The sequence below is a fragment of the Crinia signifera genome, chromosome 1 (genome assembly GCF_055691185.1).
Source record: "Crinia signifera chromosome 1, ASM5569118v1, whole genome shotgun sequence".
NCBI classification, from domain to species: Eukaryota; Metazoa; Chordata; class Amphibia; order Anura; family Myobatrachidae; genus Crinia; species Crinia signifera.
The window spans coordinates 400,559,040-400,580,436 of NC_139217.1; the positions used below are offsets into that span (position 1 = coordinate 400,559,040).

A 21,397-nucleotide genomic window follows, 5' to 3' on the forward strand; every position below is an offset into this window, starting at 1 on the left:
ATGTATGTATATATATGTATATATATATATATATATATATATATATATATATTCGGGGGTCGGTCGGCACTCTGGTTGCCTGGCTGCAACTGACCGTGTTGCCTTCCCGGTGCTGAGATATACAAAGACGTGGAAAGAATGGGCGGCACTCACGGGTTTAAATCCAAGAATAAACTTTAGTGGGGGTGTCACAGGAAAACCGATGTTTCGAGGCTTCTCTGCCTCTTTTTCAAGGTGTGTACAAAGCAAGCAAATACAGTGAGTTTAAATAGAAGCACAATCACTACTTACCCCGGTTCAGGTGTCCCAGGCGTCTCGCTTCCGCCCGCTGGCTCCGGAGGGCGCTTCCGGGTCTCCCCGTGCGTCACTTCCGGATGCGCGCGTCACGCTGGCGTCCGTCTGGCGGCGGGGCAGTCACCATGGTTACCTTCTGGGCGTTGCGTACTGGCGTCCTGTCGCCATGGATACTCACCACGCCTGCCACCAACGGATTGGGTGTTCCTGAAACGGACAGTAACAAACTTATAACACGTAAACAAAATCATCTAATCGAAAAAAATACAATCAATAGTTTAATAGTCATGCAATAATGGTGACGCTCCCTTCCCTGTGTAGTGTGGGTGAGGGGGATGTCTGAAGCATAATAACGCTAAGCCGTGGCTGCGTGTGTGTAACATGTCAGTCTTGATAACAAGTACTGATGGGTTGGAGGTGCTGAAAGTGTGGCATATATTCAATGCCGTGGGCGAGCGGTGACTGCGAGCAGGACTTTTTGCTCGCAGTCACTGCTCACCCTGTCAGTATTCAACTGACACCCCTCATTCGCAAATTTCCCCTCGCTCCGTTTTTTGAGCGAGGGGGAATTTGCGAATGTGCCTCCAAAAGCTGCGAGAGCCGAGGCTAATTACAGCGAGTTTGCTGCACTAGCCGCGGCTCTCGCAGTTTAGGGGAATCCTCGCAGTTCTGTGACTGCGAGGATTCCCCCGGAACGTTGCATAGTGCGAGCGGCCGGCGCGGGGGTTAAACTGCGAGGATCACTGGTTTTCTGTGATCCTCGCAGTTTAACCCCCTCGCCGGCCGCTCGCACCGGCATTGAATACTGGCCAATGAAGTGTTCCCTCCCCCCCCTTCCCCTCCCCCCCCCCTCATCTCCCCCTCCTAGCCGCCTCAGCCCACCCACCTTCCCCGACCAACCCGGGACTAGTCCGTCCCTACAGCAGTCCTTCTGACAACAGTGCCTCACCCTGGACATCACATCATCCAACTCCAGGGCAGTCACAGTCCAGCTAAGTGCAAGGGGCAGTTGACATCCCCAGTCCCCCTCACTTAATCCTTATAGTACAAAAGATCTAACGTTTTTGTGGATCTTTGGGAATCCGCCAGGCCTTTCTCCAGCCAGCTGTTTTTTTAAATAAAACCCTCATGTCCCCTTTTTATTCACTTCATTGTTTCAGCACCTCCAACCCATCAGTACTTGTTATCAAGACTGACATGTTACACACACGCAGCCACGGCTTAGCGTTATTATGCTTCAGACATCCCCCTCACCCACACTACACAGGGAAGGGAGCGTCACCATTATTGCACTGTTTGATTGTATTTTTTTTCGATTAGATGATTTTGTTTACGTGTTATAAGTTTGTTACTGTCCGTTTCAGGAACACCCAATCCGTTGGTGGCAGGCGTGGTGAGTATCCATGGTGACAGGACGCCAGTACGCAACGCCCAGAAGGTAACCATGGTGACTGCCCCGCCGCCAGACGGACGCCAGCGTGACGCGCGCATCCGGAAGTGACGCACGGGGAAACCCGGAAGCGCCCTCCGGAGCCAGCGGGCGGAAGCGAGACGCCTGGGACACCTGAACCGGGGTAAGTAGTGATTGTGCTTCTATTTAAACTCACTGTATTTGCTTGCTTTGTACACACCTTGAAATAGAGGCAGAGAAGCCTCGAAACATCGGTTTTCCTGTGACACCCCCACTAAAGTTTATTCTTGGATTTAAACCCGTGAGTGCCGCCCATTCTTTCCACGTCTTTGTATATATATATATTCCTCCAAAGAAAAGGCACTCCAATTGCATTTAAAAGAATCTTTTACTAAAGATTCTTTTAAATGCAATTGGAGTGCCTTTTCTTTGGAGTGCTCGATTTATCTCCGGGGCACACTCCCATCACTGGCAATATGGTCGCCTGCGACCATATTTCCAGCGATTGCAGCCCCTATCGCCCCCGTGTGTACACAGCTTAATACAGACATTTTGAATAAATATAAGTGTATACACCTTTACATTTGTACCAATACACCCAGCTCCATGTCTGTATCTTGTCCCTGGGTCACCAATTTCTAGGTCGACAGTCACATCCAGTCCACATTGACAAAAGGTCGACACCAGCCTTGAGTGCCAATGTTGCTGTGAGAGATCCTAAAAATGCCAGCGTTCCTCACTGTTCTTTTTGTGGGTGCAATATTTACCTAAACTTCTATTAATTGGCTGTATTTGTATTTATTTTATACTAAAAGTACAGTGAGCGACGCTGGCATTTTTAGCAGGTATTTTGAGGATCTTTCACAGCAACGTTGGCACTGAAAGGGTTAAGGTTGACATGGGCCTTGCCAACACTCAAAAGGTCAACAAGTTTTTCATGTTGTTTTTGTTTAGACTGACTTGGTTCATACTTCTCTATCCAAGTGGGCAAAGAGTTAGATTATAATAGTGTGCCCGAAACATGGCAAGAGCAACAAGCCATGCAAAGGGTATCGCAGTACGCTTATACGGTGCCCATGTTGACATATTTCAACATAGACACCCAAAATATCTTCAAAACACCCATGTTGAACTTTTGAGTGTCGACCATGACCATGAATCTTCTGTCAATGTCGACTTATGGTATGTTGACCATTTTTAGGTGTCAACCTAGTCACTGTCAACCATTAGTGATTGACTCAAGCCCCTTTCACATTGCAGTTTTAACAAGGCATATTGCCGATTTTTAAGTGCTTTAAAACGGTACCAGCTGCAATATGAAAGCTCCACAATCAATTTACCGGTTACAGAATACCGTTATTTTGAAACGTGTTAAAAGCAGGATCCTACACGTTTCTGAGCCGTTTTCTCTGCAGTCTGAACAGCTCAAAAACGGCATTTGCTACAATGGTAACCACACTTGATCCCCGCCCGCAAGCAGGAAAAAAAATTTAAATTACATTGTATGGCTTTCTATGGGTGAAATGGGTTGAATCAAAATGGTATTGAAACTGCAATACACCTTTACAACATGCAATATGAAAGTGGTTTAACTGGCTTTTGACCCATTTAAAAAAACGTTTACAAAAACGAGTTGAAAGCAGGTTTTTGCAATGTGAAACCAGCTTAAGTGATTGTTGACCTAGACATTGTCAACGATACCATAACCCTCCTTGGCACCTCCTAGATGTTAATACCAAAGAAACACATTCAGCCCCCAATCGCGTACACTGTAAAGTGTTCCTCACTAATTTCTTTAATTACATAACTGATGATTTTATTTTACAAAATGTAATAAAAAAAATTTGATTTTTTTAAAATGAATTTAAAAACATTTTAAAAAAATACATATAATAATATTTAATTTAAAAAATATGCATAGAGGGTGTCTTGTATGACCCATTATAACATTCCACGCAAGTTGTAAAAGACCTAAAGTGTTATTAACCTGGTGGATCGCCATCAGCATAACTCCCTTTGTATGTATAATCCAGCTATAGTCGATATTCCTTTACAGCATGTGCTACTCTACCCTCCCCCCAGGGCTATTTTTCAGCAGGCTCCAGCTGGAACTGAGGCCCTTATTCTAGTTCACTCTTTCTGACAAAATCTTTCTTAGATGGACAAAACCATGTGCACTGCAGGTGAGGCAGATGTAACTTGTGCAGAGATAATTAGATTTGGGTGGGGTTTTACTTCAAAGTGAGATCTATATTGCAGTGTAAAAATAAAGCAGCCAGTATTTACCCTGCACAGAAACAAAATGACTCACCCAAATCTAATTCTCTCTGCACATTTTAAATCTGCCCCCTGCAGCGCACATGGTTTTGTCCATCTAAGAAAGATTTTGTCAGAAAGAGTGAACTAGAATAAGGGCCTCAGTTCCTGCTGGAGCCTGCTGAAAAATAGCCCTACCTCCCCCAAAGTGACATTTGGTGACCCCCTCCCCTACTGTCTGTACCTGATGCTTCATTGCTATTGTACAGTAATGTCAATTTTTTCAAATTCTGTAAAGTTTACATTGGTGGTGTGTGTGTGCCAGGGGTTGGTGTGCAGGACGGTGGGGTGTTCAGGCCGGGGGGGGGGGGGGGGGGGGGGAGCGGGTTGCTGCTGCCTTGTGCACCCCCTCCTAAGTTATTATAGACAACCTCCTCCTGTCCCCCTCCTTCCCCAGACTTGCTGGCATCCCCCTCCCACGTGTGACATACCTGTGGTGCCTGACACTCACAGGGCAGTTTTGCTTCACCCGGCCAGCGGCAGATTGGAAATGCCTGAGAGGAGCTACAACCAGGCCAGAGCTTTACTATAAAGGAGGAGGCAGCTCTGCCGAGTCACAGCTCCATCATGCTTCTCTCCTCTCAGGCTGTGACCATGTGACTCTGTCTGCGACTCGAGATCAGCCTGAGAGGAGGCAGAGCTGCTCCCCCTGGCTGCCAGAGGCTGCTATGTCAGCACCACAGATCTGCAGCTGCGCAGACTTAATTTATTCACTGCACTCCCTTCCGCCCCCATTGACGCTGGCTTAGCTACATGTGTCTGTGAGTATTATAGGTGTGTGGTATTGCGGGGGGTGTAGTGCAGGCAGGCAGGCAGGGGCCAATATGTGTGTATTATCTCTTATATATTAGGCTACATGTGTGTGTGTATTATGTGTGGTGTGTGTGTGTATAAGGGTGGGGGGGGGGGTGGAGTTTCATGTGTGACCCTGTCCAGCGTTATACACACACTCTCAGGATGATTGACACATGTAGCCAAATATATAAGAGATGGATAGGGCAAATCAAGCGATTATCGAACGACCGGGCATGTATGAGTGAAATTAGGTTGACTGCGAGGAAGTCAGCTTTTGGAGGATGTGGTTGAAAAGCCTTTTTAGGGTGGGTCCGCCACTACCAGCCGGTCTCGGTCGCGGATTAGTGTAAGCTTCAGAGCTACTCAGATTTGCACACACGGCAAAGTCTATCCGATATTTTAGAATTGCATATGGATTTTTTCTTTCTTTCTGGGCGGCAGCTTTCTCCTCGCGGTGAACTGCAAATTCTCACATTAGCGATCCATGTTGAATTAGGCCCACCTGTAAAATCGCATTTATATCGATACAGGTAAGAAACATTTAGTACAGCAAATATATAGGTATAGTTCCATTATCCAATGGCCTATTTTTTCTTTTGTTTTTACCCATTTGTTAAAATTTTTAAAGCTGCAGTGTACCGTATATCTAATAACTAATAATATTTGCATTGACTTCTGTGTATTCCAGAGTGATGTAACGGTCTGGCGTAAACCATCTGGAGAGTTTGGCGGTTGCCTGTGAGTGTTTACAAAAATGTTTTTTAGTTAGCGACATTTTTTTAATCATTGGTTATACTGTAATTACATAAATAAGGTGATCATCATACCCGGGTGTGTTTTATCGTTATCATTTATCGTTATTGTCAGTCCATTATGGAATGCCTTATTATAAATCATATGACACACATTCTTTAAATATAGTTTGTCTACAAGTTTGCATGTTCGTGTGTGTCTTTGTTTTTGTTAAGGCTGTGATTTTATGATAGCTATAAAGTGGTCCTTTTATTACAGCTACAAAGTGGAAGGTGTCGTGAAAGAAGTTACCAACAGAATTGTTGACTATATCCGCCCAGGGCCTTACAGGCTGAAGTGGGACAGCTTGATGACAGAAATGGACATAGTCAAAGATTTGCAACAGGTAGACTTTTTTTTTTTATAGAATGACATTAAATAATGTATAAAAATTATCCATTGGAATGTCCCATTTGTTTTTTGAGATGGAAACACGTTCTTTTCCATCTCACATTGGCCCAGAATTTTGTGATTGGAATTGCTGTGCATGCATTGCAGATCCTCAGGCAGAGAGCTGTGTCCAACACAGCTCTCTGATTGTATACAAAATGGCCAAGGAAGCTTATCCAACTGCAACAGCTCCTATTTCTTACATCTTCCTGCGGTCGCTTGTCTCCTATCCTCAGCTACAAATGTGACTCTAATGGTGTGTACACACTTGTACAATCATGACTGTATTACAATTTAGACTATCTGCATACAATATATACAATTTAGACTATCTGCATACAATTTAGACTATATAGTGCAGATCTGCACTATATAGTCTATGCAGCCAAGACTTTCTGGCTGCGATACGGGAGCGTGCATCGGGATCGCATCGGGATTGCAAGGGTTAAAACCTGTGCGATCTGTATGAGATCCAGATGAGATTTTGACTATATAGTCAAAATCTCATGCACATTGTACAAGTGTGCACACACCATTAGTGTTTGCTCTCTCTCTCTCTCTCTCTCTCTCTCTCTCTCTCTCTCTCTCTCCTACAACTCAAAGAGTCTCTCTCTCTCTCTCTCTTTCTCTCTCTCTCTCATTCAACTCCGAAGAGTGAAAAGAGGCCAGTACACTACAATTCATCCTCTGAATTTAAGAGGCTTATAAAGGGAAAAACAAACACTCCTCACCTGTGAAATTATAGGCCGCATACTGTAGCTGACAGCAGCCATCCGGTCCTGGAAGTCCTTACCATGTGAGACACAAGCTGGTTTTGGCCAGGCGGAAGCCGAGAGTACAGTTACTTAAAGAGTACCATTCCAGGACTCCGCTGATCCAGAATTTACATGGTGGGACCATGGTTAGCGTAAGCCTAGGAAAAAAGAATGCTACTATATGCTTATAGGGGGTAATCCCTGTACAAATAGAGTAAGGTTTGCAACACTTAACAGGTGCCAACAAACACAATGAGCAATATCCAATTACAAATATTTGTATCGTCTTGCCTATATATATCATTGGCAAGGACATTGGCAGAGATAAAACACAAATCTACTCTTTCATGTCATGCAATCAGTGCAGCAAGCAATGTCTTATTACCATACTAGGATATACTGTAGGACAGTATCACCTGGAAGATTCTACCCTCTGTCCTAGATTGATTTGATATTGTCATAGGTAACCAGCATTCTACATACTTGGTCTGGCTGGGCTGCAGATGATTCTACCCTCTGTCCTAGATTGATTTGATATTGTCATAGGTAACCATCATTCTACATACTTGGTCTGGCTGGGCTGCAGAAGATTCTACCCTCTGTCCTAGATTGATTTGATATTGTCATAGGAAACCAGCATTCTACATACTTGGTCTGGCTGGGCTGCAGATGATTATACCCTCTGTCCTAGATTGATTTGATATTGTCATAGGTAACCATCATTCTACATACTTGGTCTGGCTGGGCTGCAGATGATTCTACCCTCTGTCCTAGATTGATTTGATATTGTCATAGGTAACCATCATTCTACATACTTGGTCTGGCTGGGCTGCAGAAGATTCTACCCTCTGTCCTAGATTGATTTGATATTGTCATAGGAAACCAGCATTCTACATACTTGGTCTGGCTGGGCTGCAGATTATTACACCTCAGGTGCTGGATGTATTTAAATGCTTTGGTAATTGATCATTCTGCACACTGCTTTAGATATTAGAAATGTGTTTTTGACTAACTTAATTTTGCAAGTTAAAAAGCAAATCTCAGTTGCCTATGTGAAGGGAGGAATATCTTATAACTCTTAATGACACATGCTATCTTGGAATGCATGGATGTTTATGTAAGCCCCTTTTATTACCATTCATTGTAGTAGGGGGGTTGGGATTGGGTGGGGAAAGTCCAATTAATGAGTGCAGATGCATTTAAAGATCAATACATAGGCTGTGGCCGAATAGGCTGTGTGCATGGTTTAGCTGTGTGCATAATAGTTTTGAAGTGCGTCATTTTTAAAGTGCGGCATAATTTAAATATAACTGTGGCGTTATACTGGCGTTACACTGAAGTGAAACAGAAGGACAGAAGCAACTAAGAAAACCAAAGACTGCTTTGAGTGAGTTCAATTTATTCTCAACCCATACTACCTCTGGCTGCTTAATCTGGCTATTCAACCATAACATCATCATTTTTACATCTGCAAACAACTTTTACTATCACTGTTAATAATTGTATTTGCACTGTCAGTTTTGAAAATGCCCAGCTGTACCTCTAATGACTTCACCTCTCCTGCTCTTCCATTGATTTTAGGTGTCCCCAGAAATTTTATTCTTGGCCCTCTTCTTCTCTATCTCTATACGTCCTCTCTGGGTGAGCTTATTTGCTCACTCGACTTCCACTATCACATCTATGCTGATAACACTGAAATCTACCGATCCTTTCCTGATCTCTCTCCCTCTATCCTCACTCATATCTCCAACTGTCTCTCTGCTGTCTACTCTTGGATGACCCAGCACTTTTTCAGACTTAAAATATTAAAGACTAAGCTGACCTCCTCCCACCCTCCTGCATAAAACCTGACCATCTCTCATCCTAACCTACTGTTTTTGCTCACCTCTTTCCCTTCTGTGTCACCCCTGTCTGTCTAACCCTCCCATTTAGAATGGAAGCTCTCATGAGCAGGGCCCTCTCTCCTCATGTGCCTTTCTTAGAATATATAAACCTCTGCCACTCTGATAATTGCTTCAGTGTCCTGTCCCCTGGTGCACCTATCCATATTAACCATGTACTTGTCCTAAACTGTCTTGTGCTGTAATTCGTTATGTGTTTTTGCTAATAACTATGCTCTGTAAAGCGCTGCGGAATATGTATGCGCTATATAAGAAACTGTTAATAAATAAATAAATAATAATGTGTCTGCAGCTGACATAGCCACTACATTGGAAAGAGCCATTTTTGAGAGAGCCACTGACAATCCTACAGTATGTTTGCCCTTGGCCATATAGTTTCATCCTCTCCATTTCTGGCTAGTAACATCCCTCACTGTTCTCTACAGCCTGGTGTTTGGGGGGGGGGGGGGTGCATTCCCAGTGATATTGTGGTTAGGAGAACAGTGTGGGCATGTGGTGGTTTGCACCAGCTCCAAGATTTCTTTTGTCACCTTTTCATCTCTGCCCCCTCTCTCTTTTTCCTCTCTTTACAATCTATTTTCCATCTCTGTCCCCCTCTCCTTTCTTACTTTATCTCTTTCCTCCTTCACATCATCTCTTACACCCCCCACCCCCCTTACACTTTTACATCTGCCCTCCTCCTCTCTTTTTTATCTAGGCTCCACCATATATATCCGCATATTTCCCATGTGGTGTAGGGAAAGGATGTGTAATCCCTGTAGCTCTCTACTGCACAAATTGAAGACATACTGTACAACCTTACTATACATAGGAGATTATTTTTACTTTCATTTTAAATAATAATAAAAAATAAATATAAAGTGAGTGGGCATCTCTCTGCATGGTTGGCAAGTTATAGATTCAGTGTTCAGTGTCCTCTAGAAAACCAGTATTGTACATCTGTCCTGAGTCTTGTGGATGTAACGTAGTGCAAGTATATATTATTGCACAGTGACCACTGGTGATGACAGCACAGCATAACCAGTAATGCAAATTGTTAGGAACCTGAAATACTTTTAATAACATTACTATATTATTATTATTATTATTTTAATTATTATTAAGAAATCCTGTTTATGTTCTCAATGAACAGGATTTGTGACCTTTGTAACAAATTCACTGATTGAAATAAATTAAATGTATACTAGGTGATATTATATGCCCTACTAACTGTATCCGTATGTAAATCTAAGCATGTATGTTTTGTGTATTATTCTGTTTATACAATAGGGCTGCTGTGTGATGCGCTACACAACCGCTGGGCAGCTTCTAAATATCATTTCTCCAAGAGAGTTCGTTGACTTCTCCTACACCACAGTGTATGAAGATGGCCTTTTAACTTGCGGTACAATTTCTTAATACATTATTAGTTTACAATGTTTATCCTATGTTTCATTCTAAATGTGTTATTAATTACAGTTTGATGGGTTAAGAATGAAACCTTTTTATGGCTTGTATTTCAATCGGAACTGCAAAATGTATTTTCTTTAGGCTGGGGCTATACATACACCTGGTCACGTTCAGCGAGGCCGGCTTGGTCGGAAGGAGCCTGCACAAAGGCTCCTATGCAGCCATCCACACATGCACGTCAGGGCCGCAGCCACCGGTCCAACCGCATTTCAAGGTGAACACGTATATTCAAATGTATGTGTTCACTAGGTGTGGCTGTGCCGCACTGTGTTCTACTTGAAATCCAGTTGGCTGTGGCCAGATCCTGTTCTGCAGGATCCGGCCAAAATGCTGTATGTGACTCCACACAGCCTCCTTCTGGCCACTCGCTTGACCCAAGCCTTACCATGATCATATCTTCCAAAACAGCATCTCTCTTTACTGATTGTTTGGAAAGTAACTTTCATGTGTTTGAAAAATTACAGTTGGGAGCTGATTGGCTGGTGCATCACTTATCATACATAACAAGCTTTAGCATTCACAACGAGTTTAACCACTTGTTGATAAATGAGACCGTTAGTGATAAATGATAGGAAAACCATTGATTCCCATTTTATAGTGCATTTTATTTACAAAACAAATAGGGCCGTCGAGAGCTGACAAGGGCCTGGGTACTGGAGTCGTGGCCAAATCTGGTAGGGGTGGCCAATCCCTCTCCCAAAAAATGTGAATAATACTATGCAGGCTCACGAACACTGCAAAGGAGGACCAAGTCCCACTCAGCAACTGACCATGGTCACTTCAGCAATCCCAGGCCTGGATAATCAGTACCCCTCTGCACACATACACTTGTAAACAAATTACTTGTTGGTGTTAATTCTTATATTTGTCATTATGGGGGAAATGTATGAAACCTTCCAAAGACTGGACAACTGGTGAGCGTGCAGCCATTACCCACAACCAATCCATTTTTAACTACCCATTTAAAAGGGACGAGTTATAATGTCAGAGGCAAAGTATGTTTGCCTGTTATTGGCAACTACTTCATTTGTTTAGAATGTTTGATACTTTTGATAGCTTTGCCATTAGCACACATTAAAGTTTGTTCATAGCACTTACAAAGGCATTTATACTTAATTAGCCACCCTTCCCTGCTTCACACAGGGACATTTTTTCTAGTAACAGTGATGTTTGTAAATAAAAAATAAGAAATGGGCAACTTATAAAATGTCTTTATAGACCACATTTGTTGTTTTTCCTTCGGACGTGAGTACAAAAAGATAATTTTTTAAATGTAATATGTAAAAGGGCCACATAAAGTTGTCCAAGGGAAAAACATTCCCCACTTAGGTGAACTCCAGCTACATTAAGTGTTTGACCTTGTGCTTTATTTATGGTCATGGCAAAGCAAACTGTTATCGAGAACTGGACACGTTTCAAATTAAATCATAAATTTGAAGGAATCATTGGTATTCTGGGTATTAAAACAGTTTCTCCAGTTCCACAGCCAATAAGAATATTACCCTCAATGAGAAAGTTTTTCAGTGTTACTTTCCAATCGTGTCCCATTGCATGCCCAATGCTACCCATCACACCCCCACTGTATGCCCCCTGCAACGGTGAATATATATCTTAACCTTCCGTGAGATCAGCACCACCTAATAGTGAAAACTGCACAAACATTTGTTCAGCTGTTTTCGAGATTACGGCTTTCAGACCAACAGATGCGTTTCAGGGACTTTGCTTTATACTATGTAAAGATATAATTTAAGCTAGTGGTAGTGATTACAAAGCAGTGGGTCTTTGGGTCTTCAAACAATCTATAATTGTTGGCTTAAATTGGTAGAAAACATGATATCTATGTTACTATGTGTGGTATTCAATGCTCTGACGGTGAGCTATGATAGTGAGCAGTGCCGATAGCTCGCCGACAGAGTATTGAACTGTCCCCCCTTCACTCACCGTTTCCACCTCACGGGTTCTTTTCTTGTAATAGATAGAGGCATTACAAGAGCCCTGATTTGATGACTCCTCAAATTCCAAAGTCACCTAACTCCTACTTGAAAGACAGTATTATGCAAAAACATATATAAATACCTAAAATTATACAGAGGGAATGAGCACAAATAATGCAGAGAGATGTGCTTTCATCTATGTGTTATTGTATTATTCTATGTAATTGATATGTTTTTGCATGACACTGGTGACCATCAGTGGAGACATCAGCGGCGGCTCTCACCTTTGCAGAGGAGGGGGGCTGTTGCGATGCAGGCCTCCTCCGCTGCTGCTGTGCTCATCCCGCCGCTGCCGCCAACAATCACGTGCCCAGGGTCCCTGTTCGAGCCGGCAGTTTCGGTTCCCGCCGCAATGTCGACGCATGCGCAGTAGCTTCTAAATAAAGCATAATTAATTATTTAATAAATAAATAAATTCTATGGTACTGCACATGTGTCGGCCCCCAGCTTCTATGGGCTGCTTTTGCAGAAGCCCCTAGAGGAATAATCCGGGTCCTGAGTCTGATGCACACGGACATGCGCAGAACCCGTTTTTTATGGGCTGACGATCAGCAGCCCATGTAGAGGTGTCCTGGAGGGAGGGAATGCACGGATGGTGTAATGGTTAGCATTACTGCCTCACAGTGCTGAGGTCATGGGTTCAATTCCCACCATGTGCGGCGTTTGTATATTCTCCCCGTGCTTGCGTGGGTTTGCGTGTAAGCTCCACTGGGGCAGGGAATATGTATGCGCTATATAAGAAACTGCTAATAAATAATAAATAAATGGGACTGCTAGGTCGGACTTCCAATAGGAAGTCACCGCCACTGGGAGACATACTGTATAGTAATAATCATTGCCACATGCAATACCTGTGTAGAACTTATAATTTGACTGGATGTTACTGTGGAAATGGTACATGCTGGGCTCTTTGTCTAGATCTATTGGGGGGTTATTCTGACCTGATCGCTGCTCTGCTAAACTGCAGAGCTCCGTGATCAGATAGCCGCTGCACCACAGAGTGAAAACCCACCTTGTGCAAGGCTGCTCATTGGCTTTGAGAAAATCACACTGATTGGTGAATAGCTGCAAATTAATTCGCAACTCACTCACCATTGACTGATTTTCCCAGTCTGTGCATAACCCAGAACCTACTCTGCTGGTGCGATAGAACCAGGCTGATTGAGGCTGGAGCTGACGTCACACACTCTCCATGAAAACGTCTGGGCACGCCTGCGTTTTCCCTGACACTCCCAGTAAACAGCCGGTTACCACCCCCAAATGTTAGCTTCCTGTCAACCAACTTGCTTCCTGTCAATCAAACTTCTCCTTGAATTAACATATGCAGGTATTTAGGAATCTCACTTTTTCAGGAGCAGCTAGCACATGGGAGCAGTTAGCCCCTGGGAGCAGTTAGCCCCTGGGAGCAGTTAGCCCCTGGGAGCAGTTAGCACACGTGAGCAGTTAGCACACGGGAGCAGTTAGCACACGGGAGCAGTTAGCACACGGGAGCAGTTAGCACACTGGAGCAGTTAGCACATGGGAGCAGTTAGCACACGTGAGCAGTTAGCACACGGGAGCATTTAGCACACGGGAGCAGCTAGCACACGGTAGCATGAGATGACCTCATTGATGCTTACCTATTTGTGGTTTCTGGCCAAATCAGTGAGGCCTACAGTAAGTTGACTTTAAAAGTCACTGCCCTAAAACCTGACCATTTATGTATATTTCTGTTTGTTTCTCTCCACAGGTGTGAGCATCGAACATGAAAATCTGAAGCCACACTGCGTTCGTGGCTTTAATCACCCCTGTGGCTGGTTTTGTGTACCGCTCCCGGACACTCCTGAGCACAGCTTCCTGACGGGCTACATCCAGACAGACCTGAGAGGAATGATTCCACAGGGCACTGTTGACTTCGCTATGGCAGGATCACTAGTAAACTTCTACAGCGACCTGAGGAAGGCACTGCAGAAGACATAGATCTTCACAGATGATGGCTCATTGCACAGAATTGCAGTCAGTAACAAAACACAACAAACATGAATTTAGAGAAGGAAACATTTGGGGGTTTTCTTTGTTTGGTTTTGTAACTGATGCAACAATTCCATGAATGAGCCTGTAGCTAAATGTAAGCCATATAGAGACATCATAAGAGACAACACCTGTAAAATGAGATTTTAAGATTATGGGGTAAATTTACTAAAATGGGAGTTCTATTGAAGGTGGGATGTTGCTAGGGTGACCAACTCATCCCTTTAATTCAGGACACATATTAATTACACAGGCTCTGTGGCTGGCTTTCACCTGGTTTTAAACTGCCACACCTCAAGACTCCATTTCACCTGGTTTTAAACTGACACAGAACCTGTGTAATTAATACGTGTCCCGGATTAAAGGGATGAGTTGGTAACCCTAGATGTTGCCCATAGCAACCAATAAGATTCCACTTCTTATTTATTTAGCGCCTTCTAGATGATAATAGATAGAAACTGGTTGGTTGCTATGGGCAACATTCAATCGTCACTAGAGCTCCCATCTTAGTAAATTTACCCTTTATTGCTTGACCATTCTTTTAAGTCCATATGAACAGGGTTGGCTATTTTGTAATGAACATAAATGCACATATATTTTATAATAAGTATTCTCTTTAGTTGGACTTTTTAGAACTTAGCCCGTTGCTGCCACATGTGTCTAGTTAAGTGTTTGAGTAATATTGTAAGAAATGTCAGCTCTTCTTCCATACAGTAGATGGAGTTATTCAAAAAGGAGTACAGATTGTCACACAGTATCTCACTATGTACAGTAGAAGCACCCATCAGCCACACAGAGTGGAGGGAGGTACCTTCTTCCTATTGGTTGTGAGGTTTGTCATTGAAGTGGCTGGTCCCTAGATGATTGATAGGTGTACCAAAATATCTGCTTTCCATTTTTTCAATGGGCAGACAGTCCATAACTTCCATCACATTCCAAAAACCTTTTCTTTAATCCATTTTAGCTCCAAATATTTGCTTATTACCTCCAAAATAAGCATTTTACACTTTAAGTCTCTATGTATACATTTTTATTGTACTTGATATTTACTTTTAAGTTATTTTTAATTCTTTATAATTTATTTTTAAAACAACATGTACACTTAATTTATTTTTAAATTATACAGCTTTTATTGAAATGTTATTATATTCTAGTTCTAATATTTAACAGGATAACAAGTATTATTAGATAGTTATAGAGTTATAGGGCCTTATTCTAGTTCACTCTTTCTGACAAAATCCTTCTTACCTGGACAAAACATTGTGCACTGCAGGTGGGGCAGATGTAACTTGTGCAGAGAGAATTAGATTTGGGTGGGGTTTTACTTCAAAGTGAGATCTATATTGCAGTATAAAAATAAAGCAGCCAGTATTTACCCTGCACAGAAACAAAATAACTCACCCAAATTTAATTCTCTGTGCACATTTTACATCTGCCCCTTGCAGTGCACATGGTTTTGTCCATTTAAGAAGGATTTTGTCAGAGTGAACTAGAATAAGACCCATACTGACTAATGTGAATGTTCAAATATTCTCTGTAAAGCGCTGCGGAATATGTGTGCGCTATATAAGAAACTGTTAATAAATAAATAACCCAGTATTTTAAGAATGGCTATGCGGTGCTGTCTTCTGTATACATTTTCCTATTTTCAAGCACAATTTTATTTAAAAATAACGAGCCTTATTCAGGAGTGAGAAAAAAACTGAATTTATTTGCAATTTAAGGGGTGCAAATGATATTTTTGTGGATGTGGAGAAATTGCTGACTGGTTTGTAGGTAGCAAACAAATGCATAGCAGCTTTATTTGTCCAACTGAAATGTATAACCAAGCTAGAACACCCCATTTCTATGAATCTCTGCACATTATAGCTGCCCCAACTGCAGTGCAACGTGTTTTTACTCTTGCTCTTATGCTTGAATAAGGCCCTATTTGTCAAACTGTACTTTTAAGGTCTTGCTACTCACTAGATTTGTATTGCTTTAATACATGCTCCTGTTTTGTCTTTTTGTGCATTTTTGCTACTTACTAAATCCAGGACAGGTTGTATTAGTATTCTGTTATATCCTTTATTTTAGGATGCGACAAGTAACCTACAGCTCTGGGCTTGGTGGCTCGCCGCACTCGCCACACTTTATAAAATCAACTCCACGCCGACGTGGATAGTGGGGGTATGAACAGGTGGGGGGGGGATAACACGTTCGCTCGCCACACTGCGGGCTGGCCTGGATAGTGGGGGTGGTTCAGGAACACATTCACACCTGCCATATAATACATCTGAGACAGTGATGACGACATGTGTTAACAGATAACTGGATTTTAGTGAATAATAGAGAAGAAGAAAAACACTTAACAAAGTACAATAATATGAAATAACAAGACCAATTAAAATAATAAAACAGTTATTCTTCAGCATTCACAGAAACTGCAGCTGAAGTTGACGCAGTTGTGTCTGCATCTGTGTCGTCTGCTTTGTCAGCCTTTGGGAGCAGAGTTAGGGCATGTATAATCCACTTGAAAGCGTTTTCTGCGCCGACAGTTTTGCGCCAAATCAATTCCTGGAGATATGAGTCCAGATTTTAGCGCGCAGTGCCCCTTTGCCTTTTGTTACGCCACTTACAAGATCCCCAAAGGCGTTCAATGTTTTGGGTATGAACCCCAGTCTCCGGATCAACAAAATTATAGTGATGGTTTACCCATGCCTGGTGGTTCCCTGCCTGCTCCAGCTGTTGAGTGTTATATGCACGCCAGCAATCAGAGTATATAGTCGTCCCCGGTGGTTTTGTTCGACAACTTTAGTTGTCGCTCACAAAACGATATGCTTGTGAGCTCCTCTGCCCATTAATAAAAAAAACGGATGAGGGTAAGAAATGGGATACGACATCCCGGAAACCAATGTGCCGCACGGAGACTTATCTTCTTTCGGCAGGTTTTAATGTGGCAGCGCCACATGTACTCCTTCATACTCAAGCGCATTGGGTGTCCATTAACACAGGTTTGTGTCAGTGGCAGAAAATTGTGCTGCTGAAAACAAGCCACCGACTCCTCCTCTGTCTGCGGCAGGTTAAATATTGTTAGAGGTTCTGCAGCCATTACGCAGTCACTTCACCTTTACCTCTGACTGACTACAGTAACTGCGTAATGCTGACTGATTATGCTGGGCGCGGGAACACTACGCTACTTCTGACAGGGACGCTGACTATGCTGGCCGCACGAACACTACGCTGATTCTGACCGAGGCGTTACGCTAACTACGTAACGGGCTCCGTGCTATTACACAAGTACCGAAAAGCTTTATGTAATACGGTAGATCACATTTTACTTCTTCTTGCCTGAAAGTTGCAAAAAATTATATTTTAAATATGCCTGCAACGTCATATAGTTTACACACAATCAATGAAGAAAATTTCTGTCAGATTCAGAGGTTAATCCGCAGTCCCCATTTAAAAAACTACTGTAGCTAGTGTCTCATACTCGGACAATGCTAGACCCCCTCTTCCCTTCCCATCCTGCCTTTTCAGTATTGTGCCACATTACCCTGAGCCACTCTCCAGAGGTGGTGACTGGGGGGGAACACAACCATTCACCAGTCTGACTGTGCATTAGACACACACACTACTGCAGAGCTCTACAGGTTATACCCCATCATCGCTTGAGACTATGGGGGTCTATTCATGATGCAGTGAAAAGAGTGGAGACACGAGACAGTGAGAAGTTGCCAATGGCAACAAAACATCTTTGAGGTAACGTTTAGTAAACGCATTCTATAAAATTATACATAGCAGCTGATTGGTTGCCATGAGTAATGTCTCCATTCTTATCACTGCTTCATGATTAGACCTCTATGTAATGTACCAGACTTGGCTGTTCTGACTCATTCTGGGAGCTTATCTGTTATTACTCAGTTACGCCACCCTGTCCACAAGTAATTCAGAATGTGAGTATTTCTTTCTTAGGTAACCAACAGGCAAACATGCTCCAGTTTATAAGCCGCGACAGTGACATTCAGTGACCGTACTAATACCTATCATCTTATACTTCTCTAGCATTATTTTTACTTTTCACCATTTTTTGAAAGTGAGAACTTACTCTCAGGTTTGTGTACTATGCGTGGGTTGTAAGTATGCTGCTACCTCATGTTTTCAATAAAAATGTATTAACTTTGCGTTATATAAAATATAACCATAAATAATGTTAACTATGTAATGTTGTGGTAATGGCTGTCAATTTTAATTGATGTTTAAAATGGGGATGCAGTCAATTTGCCAGCGGTCGGGATCCCGGCGGTCGGAATCCCGACACTGGAATCCCGACCGCCGAAATCCGAAACTTTCTCCCTCCGTGGGTGTCCACGACACCCATAGAGGGAGAATAAAATAGCGTGCCGAGCGTAGCGAGGCACCGGGCCCGCTGCGTGGCGAGCGCAGCGAGCCTGCAAGGGGGGGCGCTCCACGTCCCCCCCATGTCGGGATTTCGGCAGTCGGGATTCCAGTGTCGGGATTCCGACCGCCGGGATTCCGACCGCCGGGATTCCGACCGCCGGCATTACATATCGGATCCTTAAAATGCAAGAAGCGGAGATCAAGGTGTGATTTCTGTATGGATGACCTTGTCATCATTTAGGCCTGGAATACCCAGCGTTGTGCTATTTGTGGAAGCTATACTTTGGGCATTTCCTACAAGACACATTTTTTATAGAACGAAAAATGTCTTTAGATGCCTACACACGTTGCATTATGTACTTTTGATTTTGATATATAGTCAAAATCTTGAGAAAAGTTAGTGTACAGTATATTGCACAGTGTCTACACTGATTTCAAGTGCTGATTGGATATATCGTGTACAATCTAATGTTCTATAATAGTCAAAATTGTACATAGTCAAAGTCACACAGAAATATAGTCAGAATCACACAAAAATATAGGTGGGCAAAATTGGCTATAACCAAAATTATATTGTGTGTATGCGCCTTTCATTTTCCTTAATTGATTGCTAAACATCAGGACCATAACTAGGATGGTGAGTATGGTGCGCAAAAAACATAGCACATTTGCCCTGTGGGCAGAACCAACCACATCCACCCATGATCCCCTTAGTGTGTGTGCCACCTCCACCAGCTGATTTGTACCATCTGCTGCAATGGATAATAGAAGTGATAAAACCAGCACTTTCAATAATGGGCACACTGCTACCATTACACATTGCAGAAGGTAGCGCTGCAGCTCCCTGCATCTTTTGAACCAGCCCATTCCTGCAATGTCTCTTGGAACTGAAAGAGATGTCATGACTTATATCCTAGGGCTATATGCAGTAAGCTTCAAAAGTGATAAAATGGAGAGTGATAAACAACCAGCCAATCAGCTCCTGTCTGCCATGTCACAGACTGTGTTTGAAAAATGTCAGGCAGGAGCTGATTGGTTGGTTGTTTATCACTCTCCATTTTATCTTTTGAAGATTAGTGCATCTGGCTCCTAGTCCATTCCCACAGTGCTCTGCATCTCTTTGTCCCCTGTACATGGTCCAACGCGTTTTGTCAATTCAATTACTTCACTGTCTCAAAACTCTTAAAGGACATCCACATCTTTAACAAACTTGTTTAATTCACTTGATTGACATGTCGTCTTTACTGCCCCTGATGAAGTCATTGAATTGACTAAACGCGTTGGGGCCATGTACACTCACCTGATGGTTGTAAACATCGAATGTCTGAAGCACTATGCAATACTGTATTGCATTTATTATACAATATTTTTTATTCTGTATATTATGCCCGTTGGGCAACTTCTTATTAAATATTTTATTATATATTTGTGTGCTTACTCTTAGCGCCCTCTGAACCCTGTATTTACCCAGGGTGTGAATGGATGTTTTATATAAACAAGAATGGGTGCGTTGCAGTTTGTTCACCGTGGGTGCACACACATGCACAGAAATGCGTGTACGCAAGTAAAAACATCGGCCCCATTCAAACGCATGCGGCCGTGCAAACAGACCAGAATAAGGTCCTATATTTTCATGGATAATATATGTGAATCCAATATTGACTTTCTCAAATGTTTATTCTTATCAGTACTTCATTTATCCACACACCTTTGTATAATTTCAATGCAGTATTTGACCTTAAGTGAACAGCAGAATAAATTCACTGGTGTGTTCGCAGCTCAATTCATTCTTTGTGAAATGCATATTTGCTAATACAGTTCAGAATGGCCTTTCGCAGAATGTAAAAGCAAAAATGGAACGTGAAGCTTGGTTCAGCATAACATCACACCGATGTAAAATGACCTGTTCAGCCGTGAAATTAGATTTTGCAAAAAAGAATGTGGCAGTAGGTGGCGTGGCGCATAAGAGTACAATAACCATTAAATATTGAATATTTCTTAATAAGCATATACTATATATATATATATATATATATATATATATATATATATATATATATATATATATATATATATATGCAAACGATATGGAGGCACTCAGGAGATTCCCATAGTACTGCACGGCGGCAGTCAAACGTGGTAATAAATGTTAGACAAGACGGTCTTAGTGCCAACGTTTCGGGTACAAACCCTTTATCAAGACATAACCAGAAAACAAAAACGTACTTACATTTATAGGGCTGTGTGGGGGCAGGGGGCACCTCGTGCAACCATCACCTGCACGGCACCCGGCGAGCGAAAGATGACGTCACCCCAAACTTAGAGTCGGGGAATCCGGGGTCACCGGGGGGCGTGTCCATGTATCAAAGTGCTGGTGGCCATGGAAATGAAAGACGCCGTCTGACGCGCTCCTGTCAAGACAGTGTGCGCGTCAGCGGTATGTGAAGATGGGGCATCGGAACGGAGCTGGCGGGGGTCTGCCTGGTGCCGCACTTGTTCTGTTTGCACGGGGGCTGTGGGACAAAAGAGAGAGGCATAATGAGCGTCCATGCAGCATGATACATATATGATTAAAACTTGAAAAATGACTGACATAACAAGCAACATGATTGCGGGCTGAAAAAAGAGTACACTGGACAGTTCAGGGTGAAAGAATGAAAAGATCAGAGGAGGAAGGAGAAACCTAAGTGTGGAACTATGCGGGCAGAAATAGTGTGCTACGTGCAATAAAAGAGGTGCTGAAATGCGAGTGCTGAAAGAGGAACGCTAGTGAGGTGAAACCGTGATCTGTGTGTCAGAGAGAACAGTCAGTATGGTAGAGTGAACGGTTTACGGCAGCGTTAACCCACTCTCCAATCGACTGCTGCTTAGCGAGTGAAGTTGAATCAGGCCCTAAAATTGGATGTGTGG

General features: G+C 42.8%; 1 protein-coding gene across 1 annotated transcript in view; it reads left to right on the plus strand.

Annotated features, from left to right (window-relative positions):
• Positions 1-15,717, plus strand: part of STARD4 (StAR related lipid transfer domain containing 4) — a 32,907-nt gene extending 17,190 nt beyond the window's left edge. The window contains exons 3-6 of the mRNA XM_083151673.1: positions 5,505-5,554; positions 5,828-5,954; positions 9,924-10,038; positions 13,827-15,717. Coding sequence (XP_083007799.1) covers positions 5,505-5,554; positions 5,828-5,954; positions 9,924-10,038; positions 13,827-14,056 — 522 coding nt within the window. The 3' untranslated portion in view covers positions 14,057-15,717. The remainder of the gene's footprint in view (positions 1-5,504; positions 5,555-5,827; positions 5,955-9,923; positions 10,039-13,826) is intronic.
• The last annotated feature ends 5,680 nt before the right edge of the window (positions 15,718-21,397 follow it).